This window comes from Toxotes jaculatrix, chromosome 1 (genome assembly GCF_017976425.1).
Source record: "Toxotes jaculatrix isolate fToxJac2 chromosome 1, fToxJac2.pri, whole genome shotgun sequence".
In the NCBI taxonomy this organism is placed as follows: Eukaryota; Metazoa; Chordata; class Actinopteri; family Toxotidae; genus Toxotes; species Toxotes jaculatrix.
The window spans coordinates 15,385,419-15,403,882 of record NC_054394.1 but is presented as its reverse complement, the minus strand read 5'-3'; the positions used below and the strand labels follow the sequence as shown (position 1 = coordinate 15,403,882).

The window sequence follows — 18,464 nt, the reverse complement described above, 5'->3', positions numbered from 1 at the left end:
ACTAACAGCAGTCAACCCCGAAACCGTCCCCTCCCACTGAAATACATTATTCATAGCCCAATCACCGCCCTGCCCGGGCATTAACGTGATAATGAGGCTCTCGCCGTTTCCATCAAGTTTAACCAAAGCCGCATTAGCTCACTCTTTTTTTTTTTTAACATTTGGATAAAGGCTGAGTGAAACTTTTATTTGAAGGTTGTTAGAGAGGTCTGATATATTTGAGCGAGTGTCACGGTGCATCCAAAGCAAGATTTCATCTTGACAGGTGCCCCCAAATGATTTTTCTCTTATCACGTGAAAACATTAGTCATCATAATACAGTGTTGCTGAGTAGCCAAAGGCAGTGCACAGAATTGCTAGTATTTCCAATTAAAGACTCGTATTAAATATTGTCATTTGTCTTAAACGTTTTACTGGTCAAGTAAGAGACTTAAAGGAAATGCTAAAAAAAAAAAAAATCCAGGAAGTCTTCACAAAACCTGTCACTCACCAAGTCACACCCTTAAAGCCTACACAGGGAGTATGTCTGATCTGATAAAGAGCTGAAGGGCACAACAACAGCTAAGTTTCAGAGAGATATGGCAAGAGATTGTTTGAATGGTCTGGATCTAGGAGATAAAAACACAAAAATTGAAAACAGGGATGTTTTAGAAAAAAAAAGTGCTTCCTCTTTCCTTCAGTCAAATCAGTAGACAGCACTGGGGACAGAGTTATGAAACATGTGACTGCAGGTGCCTCCGGGGTCAAAAAGTAGCTCTGATGCTATTCCACCACATTTTGGATCAGCATCTACACAGTCTCAAGACTGTCATACATAAATACAGAGTAACTCAACATGAGCTGCAGTAGGGACAGATTTCATGAACTCAGGCTCTAACCTGGTGCCTTCTTTCTTCAGGTGTACTCTGACAATGGAAAAGTAGTAAGACGACACTGTAAACCCAGTGTTGGTCACTTGCTGAAAGGGAGACTGAAAGGAAGACAGCTACTATGATCATGAGACACAAACATGGTGCAACAGGTGAGGTTTGCAACTGGGGCAAACCGGTTTGATTACTGTTCTCTTCACCTCTTTTTTGCTGAAAAATTCTCTTTTACACTTGGTGAATGAGAACGTGTGAGCAGAGGGAAGATGTGGAGGAAAGCCTCTGGCTATAACAGCTCATACAGCTGTTTTAACGTTTGATTCCTCCGCATGCTGTTCAGCTGCTCTTGAGCAAGGCAGGCTTTTCCAGTGAATGTCGGCATGTGTGTATCTTTAAAGGGCCACTGCACTGATTTTACACATAATAATGTTCAGTTTGCTTATCATAAGAAGTATTACTCAGCACATGTAAATAGGGCGAGTGGGCACTTAAGAGGCAGAGAGGGTCTAATGAAAGATTGCATGAATGTTGCATTATGGGGACTGTAGTATCTGGTGTTTTTGGAGCTTGGCCCATACTAGGAACTAAAAGTTTGGATATCTCAGCCTCTGCTACATCAATTTTATTATTTTTTTCTATTTTAAATCTGTATCTTATGAGTCCAACAATTTTATTAAGGTGCAAGACTAAATTGTCTGAGTACTCTTAAGAACACAAAACAGAGACTACAGGGTCATGGCCATGAGGTTAAGATGCTGACCATGAATCGCAATATCTGTGGTTTGAGTCTGGCTGGGGAGAGGCTGGCTGGATGTCTCTCCAGGCGTTATCTAATAAAGATATAAAATGCACCCAAAAACAATAATAAAGGGAAAGGGAAAAAGTTATTGTGTGTTAACCAGAACCCTTTACCATGGATGGCAAAACACAAGGGCAGGAAGGATAAAACCACTAATTCAGTATAAAAAACTTTCATGACTGTAATGACAACTGAAAACTGCTCAAATAAAATCTTTTCCCTTGTAAAAATAAATAAATAAATAAATAAATAAAGATCTCACTTCTGAATTTGAACTTGGTTGCATTCAGTCACATATGTAAACCCTACTCTTCACTCCCATGTAACTACAGCAACTATTTTTAATAATAACACTCAGCATTTTCACCAAGCAGGAAAGAATCATTATGTCAAAATCAAAAATCCCGGGGCACTGAATTCATATGAGCTCAGCATAAGTTCTAGCAGAGCTGACGTGCTGTATGAGCAGCTAAATTCCCCTTTTCTGTTGCTGTAGATGATGTTTTTAATATTAATACAGGTAACATATCCACAAATGATAAATCACACCCACGTCTTGCTTTTAAGTGAAAGGCAACTCTGTGCTTTCAGTTCTCAGTTACAGTGCCAGAAGCCTTTGGTTGAGGCCAAAACTGGTTTTACAACTCTTTAAATGAATGCACAGCAGTCAGATGTGCTGGTATTTTGTAAACTCGCCACAAAGCTGAAGCTGAAATGTCAGTGCTGAAGAGTGAAACAGGCTTTACAGCCTCAGTAAATGAAACAGAGAAAGAGAGAGACACAGAGAGAGAGACAGACAGACAGAGCACTCTGGTTAATACAATCAGAAATTCTAGTCCACAAGGTCAAAGCAGTTATTTACTCTCCTGTTACTCTACACATGCCCGGAAAGCCCTGCATATTTTCTTTTCTTTCCCCTTCATACTTATCGGTCATGCGATGTTAGTCAGGTGGAAGTCTGTTTACGGTTATGATGATGACAAGTATTCTGAGGAATTTTCTTGTTATCATTATTATCATTGTTACATAGAAATGGTCTTATGCACACACTGCATGAAGCACAGCTGTTACTATGGAGGTGCTTGAGATGCCAGTGGTGGAAGAAGTACTCAGATACTTTGCTTATATAAAAATGCAAATTGTGCAATGTGAAAATATTTCATTAAAGTATAAATCCAATACCAATACCAATACATCAGTGTGTATAGGATATTTTCTAGTTGCAGCTGATTGAAGTGGTGCTGGTTTTAACTACTTAGGTCCAGTGCCTTCCAATCAAGGGGCCAGGCCTCTTCTGAGAGCCTTAAAAATAGACTGGAAATGCACAAATGCAGATGTGCAGTTGTCAGTGGAACATACCAGGTTAGTCTGTGCAGCTGCCACACTGAGTATAAATCTGTAACTCTCCCTTATACAGATTTCTGCTGCGCGCCCTGCAAATGTGTTCTTGACTGGTTACAAATGGCTTTAAAACGACACCATCATCACACAGTACATTAGGTTTTACTAGAGGGCATTTCCAAAACCAATAGGCTGTCAGTGTTTAGCAGGCTTTTCCAGCGCACAGCTGTCCAGTTTCTGTGCCCTTCTCACATACTCATGCTGCCTCAAGGGTCCTCTCAGTCTGTCTCCCACATATGGAACAATGCAGTACATTAAAATTCATATGCTTTTCATCTGGAGAGCAGACGTTCAGTATCTGTCCTTACCAGTTGCGCCCGTACTGGAATCCCAAACGCTTGCCTGACTGGCCGTCCTCCGCCCCCGTTCCTCTCCAGCTCCAAAGGACAGAGGACAGTGGCTTTCCTCACAGAACTGTCATAGCAGCACAGAGACACTTTTGTTTTTTTTTGCTGGTTGCCAGTAATTTTGCATTGTGGCTGGCCTGCAGTCATATTTTATTCAACAGCCCCACGACCCTTTCAGACGACACAAAGTCAGCCACCCATACACAGTGAATAGTTTGGCCATGAGAACATGGTGGGCGAGCATCACAACAAGTTTTTTGCCTTGCTGTGTCCTTGTCTTCTAAAAGAGCATAAGCCAATATCAACTGCACACTCCAACAAGCAGGTTAAACACTAACTGACCTGTCAAAGGTGAGTTGTAGGGGAAAAAAGCCTTTTTTTGATCTGTGCCACTATTTTTGAGCTGGGACCAGAAGTAAAGCTGAGACTGTTTGTTAGGCTGTAAAATAGGTGTAATGTAAAAGCATATGACGCAAACCAAGAAGGTGCTGATCAGTGTTGACTGGTTGTTTTCCTGGGACCCACGGACACATCACTGAGGCTTTTGGAGGTGCTATGGATCATAGACTGTATAAAACATGGACGTAGCACCCGCGTCACCCATTGGTTTCGGGGAGTCGGTTTTGTGACCAAACCATGGGCATTTGAGCTGCGCCATCTTGGATTTTAGTGGGAGTGTACTTTCCATATGTGCCGAAGAGGCGGTTACTCTGCGGGTCAGCCGGCCGAGAACCCGGCCACTTAAGCTCGGAGGAACCGAGCTAGCCTAAGGCTAATCAGCTAGGCTAACAAGCTAAGCGGCAACGACAGGCAGCTATATCCACCACACGACAGTCCCCGAGTCCGACCCGACTAGCTCAACCCCGTGTAACCGCGACACACAGCATACAACAGAGATCATAATGTTGCTGCTGTGTTTTAAACATGACTGTTTCAGATAGAGAGGTTTTAGATGGAGCTGCAGGGTTTGGTGGAGTTGTGGGGGTAAATTTATTTCTAGCCTATTTAACTGTTAAACAATCATTATTATTTTATATTAACAAAATATATTAAACCGTTAAAACATTATTATTATTGTCACTATTATTAATGATAACAATAAAAATAATGATAATAATAATAAGAATATATTAAAATCTTTAACAATTAATATTTACCGGCTTTCACCGCTGCCTCCACCCACTATCCACTTACAGTTACAGCAGCACACAAACAACAGCAGCCGCTTACTGACGGAGCTGCTCTGTACATGCAATGTCGGACTTTTTAAACAAAAATATGAGACGAAATAAAACTGTAGCCCAGCATTCCCGTAATAAACGGACTCTGAGAGCACGGGAAACACCGCAACAGCGTTCCTAACATTAGCTGCTCCGGTCCTCTATCTGTATCAGCAGCGACCATCAATCCGCAATTAAGTTAGAAGCCAGCGGCAAAATATGCTAATACATGCTAATCAGTGCAAACATCCAGGTAAAATAGTGAGAAATTTACTTACCGAAAAAAACTGCAACACAGACTCCTTCGAGGGTCGGTTAGTACAGTCTACACTACAACAAGCCCTATATGTCACAAAAACCTATCCGAACATTGGCAAACAAACACAACCGCTGGAGGTAGCCGGAGGCCTCTGGATGTAGCCGCCTAGCTCAGCCGATGCTTTAGCAAAGAGCTAACTGCCAGTGCCTATGGGGCTGTCACTCAACGTAACCACGCCCTAATTTATATAGTAATTTTAACCCTAAATAACACTAAAACGGTTGTGGTACAAAAACATTCGCCCCCTCACAGTACAACTCCCCTCTACCTCTACGGAGGTAGAAACTATCAATAGAGACCAAAAACAAAAAATATACCAGGCTGTAAATATGTTTTTTTTAGGCTGTAAAGTTAGCTATTTTAACATGGGGGTCAATGGAGAATTGCTCACTTCTGGAGCCAGCCCCCAGCGGCAGTCGAGGAAGTGCAGTTTTTTGAACGCGGAAGTGATCCTCACTGCTGCTAAAATCTTGTGCAATGGAGGAAATCCTATGTACCAAACAACCTTGGTCCAAAATAATTTCCTATAACCTCTAAAAGCCAACACTCTGTCTTCCTGGTAACAGTACTTCATAAGAATTCACCTAGTACTCAGAATCTCCTATTCAAGAAGTGTTTTGATTCTGCAGTCTATTCATCTATTTCCACAATAAAGGCAGTGAACAGTATTTAGAAATGCATATTTTAGGGAAACTGGAGAGCATGACACAATTGCAATTTTGTTCCTCTGGCTTAAAAAGAGGGGTTTGCAGTTCCATGTCTTTTAAATACTCTTACCCTTAATCTTTACCTGGTAATATAATCTTGTATCTTTACTTAAGGGAACCTTAGCTAATCTTCTTATGACTTTGGATACCAGTATGTAATTAAATAAATAAATATATATATATATATATATATAGAAAAATACACTGTAATTTCCCTCAGTTTACTGATTCAGCAGTGAATAAGCATTTTGCAAGATGTAAGTGTGTAGAAAAACCCTAGTCTGGGCTATGACTTGCGTTACTGCAGCATTTTCAAAATCTGCTGTATCGCACATGAGCCCCAGATAATTTGGAAGATGACCACCTCAGACAAAACAAACCAAAAACAAATACCTAATACATGCGGCACTTTATTTACAAATTGCATCTTTAAAGAACAAGATTAATTTGACAGCATAAAATTGGTAACTGACTTATAAAGAGTCCATTTTTGAAAACTGTGAAAAAAAAACAATCAAAAAGTGTCTTAGAAACTGTAATGAGCAAGAGAACATAACAATATTTACTTCTGTGAAAAATATATATCTATTTGTCATAAAATGTGGGCTATGTCTGTAAAGGAGTACAAAGACAACTTTGATTTATTTCCTCTTACCCTCAGATAATTCAAGGTAACAATATTTGATTAACAAAATTCATACAAAGCAGCAGTGGAACTGCGTTTTCATGACTTCCATCTTTTAGGCAAAGGGGGTGTTAAAGCACAAAAGTTAAACCACAATATAGATACAGTATATAGTTACTACATTTCTCCTTGAGAGAATTGCTGCAGTTCCCACCTCCCTGTTCTTTTATACAAAATGTACATTATATATAAGTTGGCACTCCATTAAAAAATGGATGTTTTACAAACAGTATATAACTAAGGTTATATATAATATATAGATTTTTTTTTTTACAATATATCAACTCTGTATGTGAGCCTACTTATCAAGTGATTGATGAAGGCTTGTTATAACTGCAGGCAATCAGATTTCTGCATTTTTATTTGCTGTGCTCTACTTCCTATGCCAGTTGCATTCTATCTAGTGCATACTCACTGGTTATGGATCTGGAGTTTAACTAAAAAAAAAAAAAGATAAAAAAAAAACAATAAAAATCTATGAAAAGGCCCTTAAAAAGTGGGCTTGTGACTACAAAAGCCTACAAAGACTAGGAGAAGCACTATGTGAAAAGCTTCCAAAATGCTCCAAAATACACGTCCTTGTCGTCTGTTGATCAAGTTACTGCTTTCTGCTGGGATGCGGTGATGCAGACCATAAGCTTTACTGCAGTCCCACTGTTCACCTCTTGCCACTTTTATGCCGCCGGCAAGTCAACTGACAGGTCCCTGATTGAAATCTGAGTGGCTGGAAGGAGAGACTCCCCTCCATCCTTTTCATTCTCTGGTGCCATTTTCAGATGGAGGCATCATCTTGTTTTTAGCATTGGACTTAGTTTTTAAAGTCTTTTAAAAAAAAACAAAAAAACAAAAAAAAAACACCAGCCCTGTCAGGGATGGATCATCGGCAGGCCTGCTGCACTTGATTGATTAGCTCTCCAAAGCGATCAAATAGCCCCTCTACCCAAGCTCCGTTCTGCAGACACTTCTGTACAGTCTCCTCCTGCCCCAGGTCCCCTGCCTGCACCCGCAGTGATGCAATCTGGGAGGGCAGAGCCATAAACAGTATGTATTTATAATTATTCTGTTAACTGAGTTTGATAAAATAGGGGCAGACCAGAATTATAGGCACATGAAATAAAAGCTGTAAATCATTACTGAAGCATGTGTAAGATGATGTCTCACCTCGTCCTTACACATGAGGTACGTGTGGTACTTGTAATGCTGCAAAGAGTGGTACAGAGAGAACCACTGGGTTTTCTGCTGGTCCACTGTATACTCCTGGAAAGGTGAAAAGCAAAACACATTTAAGAAATCAATTTCTTTTGAAATTTTAGTATAATAAGAGACAGCATGACAGGAAATGACACAGTGGTGTCTGTGTTCAATAGTATGAAAAAAAGGTTGGAGAAGCACAAGTGATGATACTGCGCCCTCTGCTGGACAGATACCATGAATTTTACCAAAACATTATCTTGTCTTACTTGTGGCACTTTGTTGGGCATCTTGTAGGGTTTCATGGTCTTCTTATTGTAGGCCTTCCCACTGAGACGCACCTTGAAGGCCGGGGTTTCCCCATCCTTCTTCAGCTCAGTCACCACCGAGATCTCTGGGAAGCTGTCTAGAGCCGTCTGAAGGCACAGAACAATTAAGTTATTTAGCTTCATACACTACTGTCAAGGTCCTGTACCTTTTTCTCTCCCTTTGTCATCAAAAATAGACAGAGTTTATGTTTGTAGGCATATCTTTTGATCCTTTGAGTGTACAGAGGAAATAATGACAATTAAACCAAAGAAAAGCGTGGTGCACTTACAAGAGACTAAAACAATTAGTATCTCACTTCACCTAACAATGTAATTTCCTTTCCCTGCTTATGATTTGTCCTCTTTTGTAACCAAAGAGTTACAGTATTGATCATTTATGACCAAAAAGCTGCAGGAACTGTGGTCAGTACAGTAACTGAAGTCAGGTTAAAAGTCTTTTTCATGCATTCATGTTTGAATTTCCACTGTATCGAATACAAACAGTGGAAATGCAAATGAAAGATTAAAAAATATTTTTTGGCATCTGAAACAAATTTTTCATAGTCAGGGAAACAACACAGAGTGACTCTGTACTTTGTATGTACAGCTGCGTGAAAATGACACACAACATTTCTCTACAGATTTGAGAACACACCCACCTTTAGGACTTGCCCTATGTGCAGTTTGTGAAGCAGGCGTTTCCTGTTGTCAGTGATCATCCCATCCACTCGTTTCATATGTGGCAGTAGCAACTCATCTGAAATATGACAAGTCAGTTTTGACCTCTTATTAAGCCCCTCTGAGAACAGCAGCTCCATGTCCAAAAAATAAATGCACTCACCGTTTGCTCTCTCAAGTGCTGTCATCACATCTTCGTCTAAGGCAATGCTGATGAGCAGTTCCACAAAACTCTTGAATGTCTCCTTCATGGTTCGAGTGTTGAGGAACCGTGAAGCAAACGGCACTGGGGGGTTTAACTCTAAGAGTGTGTGTGTGTGTGTGTGCATGTGGGAGAGAGAGGGAGAGATCAAAGATCCAGAAGGCATCGAGACGCAAGGAGAGAGCGGGAAGAAATTTAGACCACAATCGCATCGCATTATATCCAAACTAGATTTAATGAGAAAAGTCAAAAGGCTTCTTCACCATCATCTTCACCCCCTTCCTCTGCAGACGATCCCGAGGCCATTGGTGAAAACTCCTCCTTCCATTTCCTCCTCTTCTTAGGTGGGGGCTCTGCCCTCGGCTTAAGCTGTTTGGGTCGGGGTTTTTGGCTCTGGGAGACCGAGGAAGGGTTGGCTGTCAAGCCCAGAAAAGTTTTCACCTGAACACCCCTGGGTGGCAGAACAGAGAGAGAGAGTTACACCACTGAAGAGCCATGTTTAAAAAAATTATTCACCTTCATCAGTCAAAACTCTTAACGTACCTTAGAGAGTTCATGGGCTTGCAACGCGGCTTCCGACTGCAAACTCGTACATACTCCCTTTTGTTAACTGTGTCCAAGAACTTCACATATACCCTCTGGTACATGGTCTTGGCATCACCAAAGTATCCAAGATACTACACACACAAAGAATAAACCTCACTTGTTACATAATAAACAAAATAATTTGAATGATCAAATACTCATACACACATTGATATATCTGCTTTTACTTACACTGTTTGTGGCTGAGAAAACTCTCTTTCCGTCTCTCAGCTCAGGCACAAATTTCTGCAGCAGAGCCTTCTGGACTTTCCAGATGGCTGGAGGCTCACTCCCTGCTCTCATTGTCACCTGGACACAGGCACATGACAGAGTCCATAACAGGCTTCAGTATGCAGAAATAGCTGGTAGTATAGGAATACGAAAGAATGAATGTTAGCGTACACAAGATCTGATATGAATATCTGTTCCTAATTTTGGGTTGAGCGCATTAGGTGTTAGAGGAAAAGTGGTGGGTGACAGCAGGTTTGGTATTACTTTTATCAAAAGAGCATCTTCAGTGACAGTTGTTTCATTAAATACATGGGCCCCTACACCGCTTAGTTCTAACCATATTCAACATTTAATACAGGCACCCCCATGTTTACAATCATTGCAACTAAAACCAAATTCTGCTGAATTCTGAAATCCATGTTCACATGCATTCCTTTTCCATTCATGTTGTTTCCAGGCAGCACCTTCAAGTTTTCGATATCCTCATTCCTGACGACGAACTCGTCTCTCTCCCGGTACATTCCCTCTCCTCCGCTGTCTGACAGTTCCTCATCAGTCAGTCCCTCGATGGCCACACTCAACAACTGCACAGCCAGCTGGCCTGACAGGATCTCTTTGGAGTTGTCTTTGGCAGCAAAAGCCGTGCCTCCCGCGACAGTGTTTGTTGTTTGTGGAGGGGTGGCTACCTGCGGCAAACATGTCTCGGTGACAATGTGTGGCATGGTGGGAACTTGGACTGGCTTCATCATCGCACCAGGGATTTGGTTATCTGGAGAAGGGTTATATATATTTATATATGTTGTAATGTTGCAGAAAAACATTTTCTGAAATGACAACTAAAATACATTTCAGATAGCATTTACTGAAGGCAGAAATAAGTTCACAGGAAACACATCTAATTGCATATTTATGCTGCATTTTTCCAAAACAAAAACAAGAACCTAATGGTAAAATTGGTGTTTCGAGTATTATGAAAAAAAAGAAGAAGAAAAATCAAACAAATTTGAAAAGAAGCACACTGCCAAGATGGGTGAGATGACGGGCAACAAAGTTTCATGCTGAATTTAAACACGTCATCTGCACTTATGAGCAACTAACAACTAAAAGCACCATAATATCAACAACTGTTACGTTCTTAGCTGTGGATAGTGGTTGCTTGTCAATGAGTCTCTCAGGTTGAACTTTAATGTTTATGGAACTTGGTGTAACATTTCTGATTTGGGGTCTGGACAGCCTGTTCTCTATTAACTTGATTTATGTGCATTCACTGTTCATTGACAGTGTGGCTGGGTATTGAATCTCAAAGACTGCGCTGGTACTGACTGAAATGTGTCTGTACCAAAACAAAGCAAACAAAAACAGTGCTGAATGCCTTCTTAGTCTTATTTACTTTTACTTTTTTTTTTTAATCAGATAGTTTGTGATTTAAATCAACATTTTGCCAATTTTAGGCAAACTTGCATGGCTACATTAACATTAGAGAACATTGGCTCTCTGATGATGATTTGTTATTATATTCAAAATTGCATACAATAAATTATAATTCAAAACAACAGATGATCAATTATGTCAACAATTATAGGTTGGTGGTCTGATAACATCACTTTACAAGCTTAGGAAGAGTGTTATTACCTGTCCTGATTTTCCGATCTGATGCCTCATCCAGAGCTGATAGTGCAGAGCTGATGCTGTTCCTCAAGGCCTGGTTCTTCCCAGTGTTCTCCTCTTCATCTGAGCTGAACGATGGCAGTGTTTCCAAGTTCTTTTGCAGATCTTCATCCAGACGTTTCTGCTGAGAGCTCGCTCCTCCTTGACTCTCCTGGGGAATCAAGGGCCCTGGGAGAGTCTGCAGCTTAGGAGGTAAAGTGGGCAAAGTACAAGGCGGTGGTTTGGACGAGGTGGATGGCTTTCTGGGTCGACTAATAGTTCGTGTAGGGCTTGGAGAGTACTGCTGTTTGGGGCCAGATTTTATGAAGTCTAGGAAGGAGCCAATGAAGCCAGTTTTGACCTCTGGCTGTTTCTCTTCCACTTCACGGATCTTCTGCCTGATTCTCTCCTGCTGCGGACAACCATCATATACACCGTGTGAGGCAGATGGCGAGCTGACGTCACTACCCCTGGAGTTTTGCCGCTTTGCCTGCCCGCTGCGCTTGGCCGCTCTGGCCTGTCCACTGTCCTCTTCAGGACCACCTGGTTTGGTCAAGGACTTGGAGCGAGCCTTCTTTTTGGGGAAGTCTTCACCGCCTGGGCCTTCCATGAGACCGTCCTCTGTTTTAATACACTTGGCATTCCCTTTGGCTCTGCTCTGTAGACCTGAGGGGTCATACACCTGCCCAGCTAAGTGATAATCACTCTCAGAGCTCCCTCCATCTCCGTTTGTATTAAGCTCAGAACTGCTGCTGTGGTGAAGAGAATGACCCTGTGAATCTGTGGCCATATGAGCTCCATTTAGTGTCATGGTCAGGGTGTGGGAGTTAGTGTTGGCGATGATCGGCTGTTGTGCTGAGGAGAAACTAGGTGACATGTGCCTTATATCCACAGTCTGGAAGTGCCCTTTAGAGTCAGCGGAGCTTGCCATCACTGCCATTTCAGCCTCAGCAGACGATGCAGCTTTGACAAAGTCCTGCGGTGTGACGCCACAGGCTGCGACCGTGGCAGCCAGGATGTCGTCAACGTTTGACAAAATATTTCTGTCATCTGCGAGTAGCATAGAGTCAGGGAAGCAAATGGAGTTGAGAGCAAAGTGGTTCTTGGCATCATTTGACTGGTGATTTGCCGACTGGCTGTAGTGGTGTTTAGAGGAATCAGGGCATCCTGAGCTCTGCTCGGACACTACTGTGCCCTGCTGACTGTGGGTTTCAGTGACAGTGGGACCCAGCAGTTCCCGATCCATATGAAGATACTGGACATGAACAGGGCCAAGACCTTGGGGTGGTTGGACACTTTGAACTGATACGACCTTTGAAGGGTTCTGACCATGGTGGACAATGGGTTGCTGAAGTAGAATCATCTGGTTGGGCTCGAGAAGAACCTGAGTGCTGGGGACAGTGATAAATTGGGTGTGGGCTGCCGGGGTCTGGCTCTGGGACTGATTATGATTCTGGTGGTTTTGTTGATGTGGCTCAGGAGATTTGAGTTGGAGAGTGTGCTGCTTGAGCTGCTCTGAGCTCAGGGGTACATGTGAAGATACAATACTGGAGTTTGTAGTTTTTGTGTTGGCAGAATTCTGATCATTGGCACTGCTCAGATGAATGTGCTGTTGGCTCAGAGAAGCCATTCTTTCATCCTTTACCTGTGCTGTGTGTGCATGACCCAGTCCCATGAGCTGGTCATCAGAACGTGAATTGCTTCGGATAACACTTTGCGTTTTGTGATGATCATCCATTTTTGAAACAACATAGATGACATTGTGAGAAGCCATGTTGTTATCTGGTGCAGAGCCCTCCATGGATGCCTGTTGGAGAGCCTCTAGGTCCTGGATAGGAAGCTCTTCAAGTTTCTGTTTGCCATATGTTGACTTTATGTCCTGTATTGAGGATCTGACATTATTTTGTAAGGCTTGTGCAGTTGAAGAGTAGGTAGGCAACGGTGCAGACAAAACATATTTATTGGGCTGTGTCTGTAGCTGGGACAGAGTGTCATGTGTTTTACCTCCTATTGAGGCTTGCATGAGGGTGTACTCCTGTGCAGAACTGGACGCGGGCAGACTCCGCACACATGTGGATGGGTAAGAGGAGTTAAGGGATTGTCCTGTAGCGTAGCTCTGAGACTGAGTCACTGAAGCTTGCCCCTGTGATTGAGATGTAAAAGTCACATTTGGGGCACCCTGAGAGTGGGGTGTGGGGTAGCTCTCAGAGAGATTCCCCTGACACAAACCCTGGACCTGGGCTCCATACTGGACCTCCTGCTCCTGGCTCAGGCCGGGACTGGAGGAGTAAACAAGAGTCTGACTAACAGTTGCCACATTTCCAGACTGGCTAGAGAGGGAAGGCAGAGTCTTGTAAAGCGATGAGAGTTTGTCTGAGGTGGAACTGGTGGGCTGTGACTGCGTGTGGGGGGTGATATAGGTTTGAGACAGACTGCTGGACATTAGGCTAGGCAGCTGGACTGACTGCTGATTAGCAATCACTGAGTTCTGGTTCTGTCCTGGGGAGGAATATCGCTCAGGAGACCCTCCTGTCAGGTTCTGAGCGTGACTGTGACTCTCTTCACCCCCAGCAGGGTGTGGAGCTAGTTTGGCAGAGCAGTCTTTAGCCTTCGGCACTGAAGTGGATGAATAAGCTTGAGTTACTGAGTCTGTTTTGGGCTGTGGAGCACCATTGACCACTTGAGAGGTATCTACTCCTGTGGAGGGGCTGCAGGACACTGGGGTCTGACGGGACGGGTCCTGCTGGTAGGACACATCCGCCTCACTGCCAGAGCCAAAGTACCCCGGTAAGGAGTGCTCGGAATTGGGCAACTCCTCGGAGGCCGTGTGGCTGCTCGAAGGCCTCTGGTGGTGCTTGATCACACTACATTCACGCTGAAGAGCTCTTTCAATAGAGCCTGAAAAAACGGTGGCTCCATAGGGCTGTGGGCCACCATGAGGGGTGGGCAGGGTGGAAGAGAGCAAGCTGAACTGGGGTTGCAGGAGATGGGGGGCTGACTCCTGGGCTGAGCGATAAGTGGAGGACTGGACAGGCAAAGTGGAGCCCAAACCAGGGGTAGAGAGATGATTGAAGGCCAGGGCAGTGGGAAGCACAGTCTGGCTTGATTTGAGATGTAGGAGGGGGTCATGGTGAGAAAACAGGCCATTGGTGGAAGTGCTGAAGGCAGGATCCTGGAGAGCCAGGGAAGGATTGGTGGTGTAACTCCTGGAAGGGTAGGCACCGGTGTGCTGATAGGATGACAGAGCAGCAGGAGAGGGGAAAGTGGCAGTAGAAGGCAGGGCACCAGTCAAGTACAACTCTGTGGTAGAGGAGTTAGTACCTGTGTGGCACAGAAGAGACAATATAAGGACAAGACAACATGAAGGGACAGAATAAAACCTCTCTACACAAAAAATAAAACTTACGATGAAGTTCTTGCTCTTATACATATAATAGCACAAAAAGTGCACTTATACATATTTTCCAATACTTTTCCATTACAATAATTAAAAGACTGAATGAGTGCGTGTGTTCTCACCAGCAGGCCATGATGGGGGTCTAAAAGGAGGAAGCAGTGAGGCACTAACAGGACCAGCCTGAAGGCTTCTAGACTCCATGGCTGACAGGAAGCTCATGATTGAGGTCTCAGAACTATTACTGTTTGAGTCAAGTGTTCCTGACAGTCAAAAGAGGAAGAGAAAGATGATTATAGAGCCAGACAATGTGAGTGAAGGCTTTTGTACATTAATATAGTAAACGCAATCCTATGTTCCAAGTAAATAAATTCAGCAGCCTTAAATATAGTTAAACTAAGTGATATGTAGTCATGCAGTTTGTTTTATTTGCTATGGTTTAAGATATCTGCCTCTGTGATTTCTCCATCCATCGTGAAATAAAGGTTGAAAATTCATGTTTGCAGTGCTCAAACCTTATTAATTTTTTTTTCGTAATGTAGCCAGTTTCTGCTTGAGAAATTGTCCTGATTAAACCTGTCCAAGGTCTGGGGATTATCCCAAGTAACAGGGAAATGAAGGACACATCATGTTCTCAGTGTTTGGAAAACAAGAAACACCTCTTCATTCACCAGCCTCAACATATAAAACCAAAAAATATCTGCATGGCTAGATGCCACTAGCAGTCAGTAAAGTAGGATTACTGTTATTCGGCTAAAGTGAGTCCTTAAAAACAATGCTAACAGAATCCACAACTTACCTGCTGCAGCAGGAAGGTGTGACGTAGTGTAGGTGGGAAGCTGGTGGGTGGAAGTGTAGTTTTGCCGCTGGAGGAGCTCTGAATCAAGGTGTGTTGCACCATAACTGGGACTGCATGAACACAGAAACACATACATGTGAGCTCTCGTCTTCACGGGCAGCAACGGAGCACCCAAATTACGTATGAATAAGTAAATCATGTCCCTTCACACACAGCAAACTTGTTTTGTGCTATTCATTCTGCCAAGTCTTGGTTGTCTACTGAGTGACAGCCACAGTAGGCCCACACCATATTTGCAGAAAACGTAATAACAGTTCTGTGAAGCATGGTTTGAAGTTGAGTTTGAACATGATTCAACCCAAACCCAGCGTGTGCCCTATTCATTACCCATTTCAACTGACATGGTAAAAATGTCCAAACTATCTACTAACCAATAACTATCAAATTATTTACTAACGTTGGAAAAAGTTCAACCTGTCATTGTACTGTCACACAAGACAGTTAGAAAAGCAGGTCATTTATAAGTAGGTTTATATTTATCACAAATATAAACAACCTTTCAATACAGAACATCAATTCATACATAAGAGAGAAACCCATTGGTCCATTGATGCTTTAAAAATCAGATGATAAGAATCCATGAACATTACAGCACTGTTCATCTCAGTGGAAATAATTAACTGTGCAATATCAGCAAATCTTTGGCTATGGCATATTAGCTCTATCAACACCACTTGAGTAACCAATCATAGATAAGAAGTCCACAGTTCTTGTAAAAATTGGAATGGTTGTTAAAATTGTAAAAGTGGTTTGCTGCTTGCAGAATTAACCAGTCATCACTGTTGATGTCCAAAAATATGGTTGAGGTTCTGTGATTATGTTTGCCAGAGCCAATTAAGAAAAAAAATAATAAAGTGAGAAGTCAGTAATGATCTTATTTCTATTATCTGACAGACAACTTCATATTCCCTCAGGAGAAAATTGATAGGAAACATAAATAAAATTGAAGGTAATCAGATCCAGCCAGCCTGATCCACAGTGTTCCCTTTTTGCCAGAAGGTAAACATCTGTGGACAGTGAACACAGAACTGAAAGGGAGTCATCTGCCTCCATTTCTAGTCCCTTCAACACACACACACACCAATAATCTTCTCTTATGCAACTCTTCTCCACTAATTGACTATAAAGTTGTGAAAACTAACACATAATGTAACAAACAATATATACATGTATGTATGGACATGTATGTGTGTGTGTGTACATCTCAGTGGATCAGTTAGTTTTCAATTTGTCTTTATGAAACACAGCTGCTTCCAATAATAGCACACCTGTACTGACCAGTGGAGCATAAAAATAGACCAGCAGGCTTCAATTAAAGGAATTTCAATTTCTCCTATACCACTATTTGTTCCACTGTATCTGATGGCAGGCCTTAGAGACAGCAACACCTATTGACATATGCAGGTTCTTCATCATGCAAACCTGGTGGTGAAGTATCCCAGAGGACAAGTGGCTTGCCATTGTCTATTTAATAGTGACACTTTCTTTAGTCTAATCAACAACTACAAGCCACAAACCTGTGTTATTTGGGTCATGACCCAAGGAAATATGTTGTAATCCATGGTATAATTTATTTGATTAATCATTATCAGAACAATAAAATGACATGTTTGTTTTTTGTCATGCAACAAGTCAACTGAGTAATCATGTCTGCAGTCTAATTTAGTTGATCACTTTGATCTGCTCTGGCTTTTTTCTTTATGCTTTAGGAGCATACATAACTGTGCAACTCTTTGAAAGCTGCACACAATCATAAGAATGACAGCCTTTACTAAAAAAATACTATTTTTGCGCTGCTTATGGACACAATCTGACTTATTAGTAACAGACACTGCAATTTTGTCAGTAAGCATGATCCATTTTCACTGCTAAAATATTTGGTACAACATAACACAACAGTTTTGTGTTCGCCTTGTTTAAGTTAGAGCTCTGCAACTTTGGCAGCTTTTGCGGTCACATTAACTCTGTTTTATAAAATGTACAGTAAATTAAAACATAGTCCTCAAACTTTTTGGACAAGAACAGTGGCACAAACATGCACTGACTCCGACACGTCGCCTCTTAGCTCTTAGATAACAACACCAAGAGCTATGTACCACTAATTTTAAGTGCCATAACTGACATGACTAGCATCGGTGGCTAGTTACCTATCTTGTTTTGGCGATGGCGAGCACCTGTGGGTGAAGAAAACAGGCCGATAACATGCTAGTTTAAGCTGCTTAGCTGATAAACTCGTTACAGATTTAAAACAATACTGTTCACTAGTGTGTACTAACTCTATCCATGGCCATGCTGAGGAAACGGTGCGCTAGCGAAAACTAGCAAGGTGGGAGACAGCAACAAACGGCTAAGAAACCACTGACAACTCAAAGCCTCCACAACTCCGATCAAATTCCCAGATTTCCCCGATTCCGCCACTGTTTCCCGACAACAACACGGACCTCTGCACTTTTCCCTAAGAGCAAAGCTAGGCCCTCCATCACCGAAATTTCCTTCGGAAGGTGACCCGCCCTCTCCTTCATCTTTTACCTTGGCTTGATACTAGCTGTGCTGCGGTCATAGGCCCAAGAAGCTACGGTCTGTGCTGGTGGAGCCAGCGCGTCCGCAAAGCTGGAGGTCGGGTAGTTCCTGTCCATCATCCGGTGAAAGATTCACTTCCCCGACGGAGCTTCGTGGAGCAGCGGACACACATCGTAGCAGCCCGGGTCCTACCCACCGACAGAGCGACCGACCGACCAGGGCAGGCAGTCCCGTCAGAGCACCTCGGCAAAGAAAAAACCGCCGTGAAGTCGCTGTACCCTGGACGAAAGTCTACCTTTTGCCCCCTCTGAGTAATTTTCGTTATTTTTTGTTCATCTCCCGTCATGTAGAGCCGCGAAAGCCCTGCATGGTTTCACGTACCCATGTTAGTGGGTTTCCCAGGATGCACCGCAGACTTTGGCTACAAGTTTTGTAGCTTTCCTTCCTTCCACCAAAAAGTTCAGCTATGTCTCCCACCTGAGGGTTTCTGAGATCATGTAGATAC

General features: G+C 42.7%; 1 protein-coding gene across 1 annotated transcript; it reads right to left on the bottom strand.

The window, feature by feature from the left end:
* Nucleotides 1-6,051: 6,051 nt before the first annotated feature.
* On the bottom strand, nt 6,052-18,415 carry qser1 (glutamine and serine rich 1). The gene is made up of 13 exons (XM_041037325.1): nt 17,969-18,415; nt 15,380-15,489; nt 14,706-14,843; nt 11,172-14,507; nt 10,004-10,308; nt 9,501-9,617; nt 9,267-9,400; nt 8,987-9,174; nt 8,685-8,822; nt 8,503-8,600; nt 7,805-7,951; nt 7,506-7,601; nt 6,052-7,362 (listed from the first exon to the last, which is right to left on the bottom strand). Exons 1-13 carry the CDS (start codon nt 18,076-18,078, stop codon nt 7,222-7,224), a joined length of 5,058 nt encoding a protein of 1,685 aa, XP_040893259.1. The 5' UTR covers nt 18,079-18,415; the 3' UTR covers nt 6,052-7,221.
* Nucleotides 18,416-18,464: the final 49 nt, after the last annotated feature.

Excerpts from the sequence above, each read along its gene's own strand:
- qser1 (XM_041037325.1), bottom strand. The coding sequence starts at position 18,078 with ATGATGGACAGGAACTACCCGACCTCCAGCTTTGCGGACGCGCTGGCT. Across the intron at positions 14,508-14,705 it reads ACCCCCATCATGGCCTGCTG|GTACTAACTCCTCTACCACA; the intron begins GTGAGAACACAC and ends TGTGCCACACAG. Across the intron at positions 7,602-7,804 it reads TGCCCAACAAAGTGCCACAA|GAGTATACAGTGGACCAGCA; the intron begins GTAAGACAAGAT and ends TCACCTTTCCAG.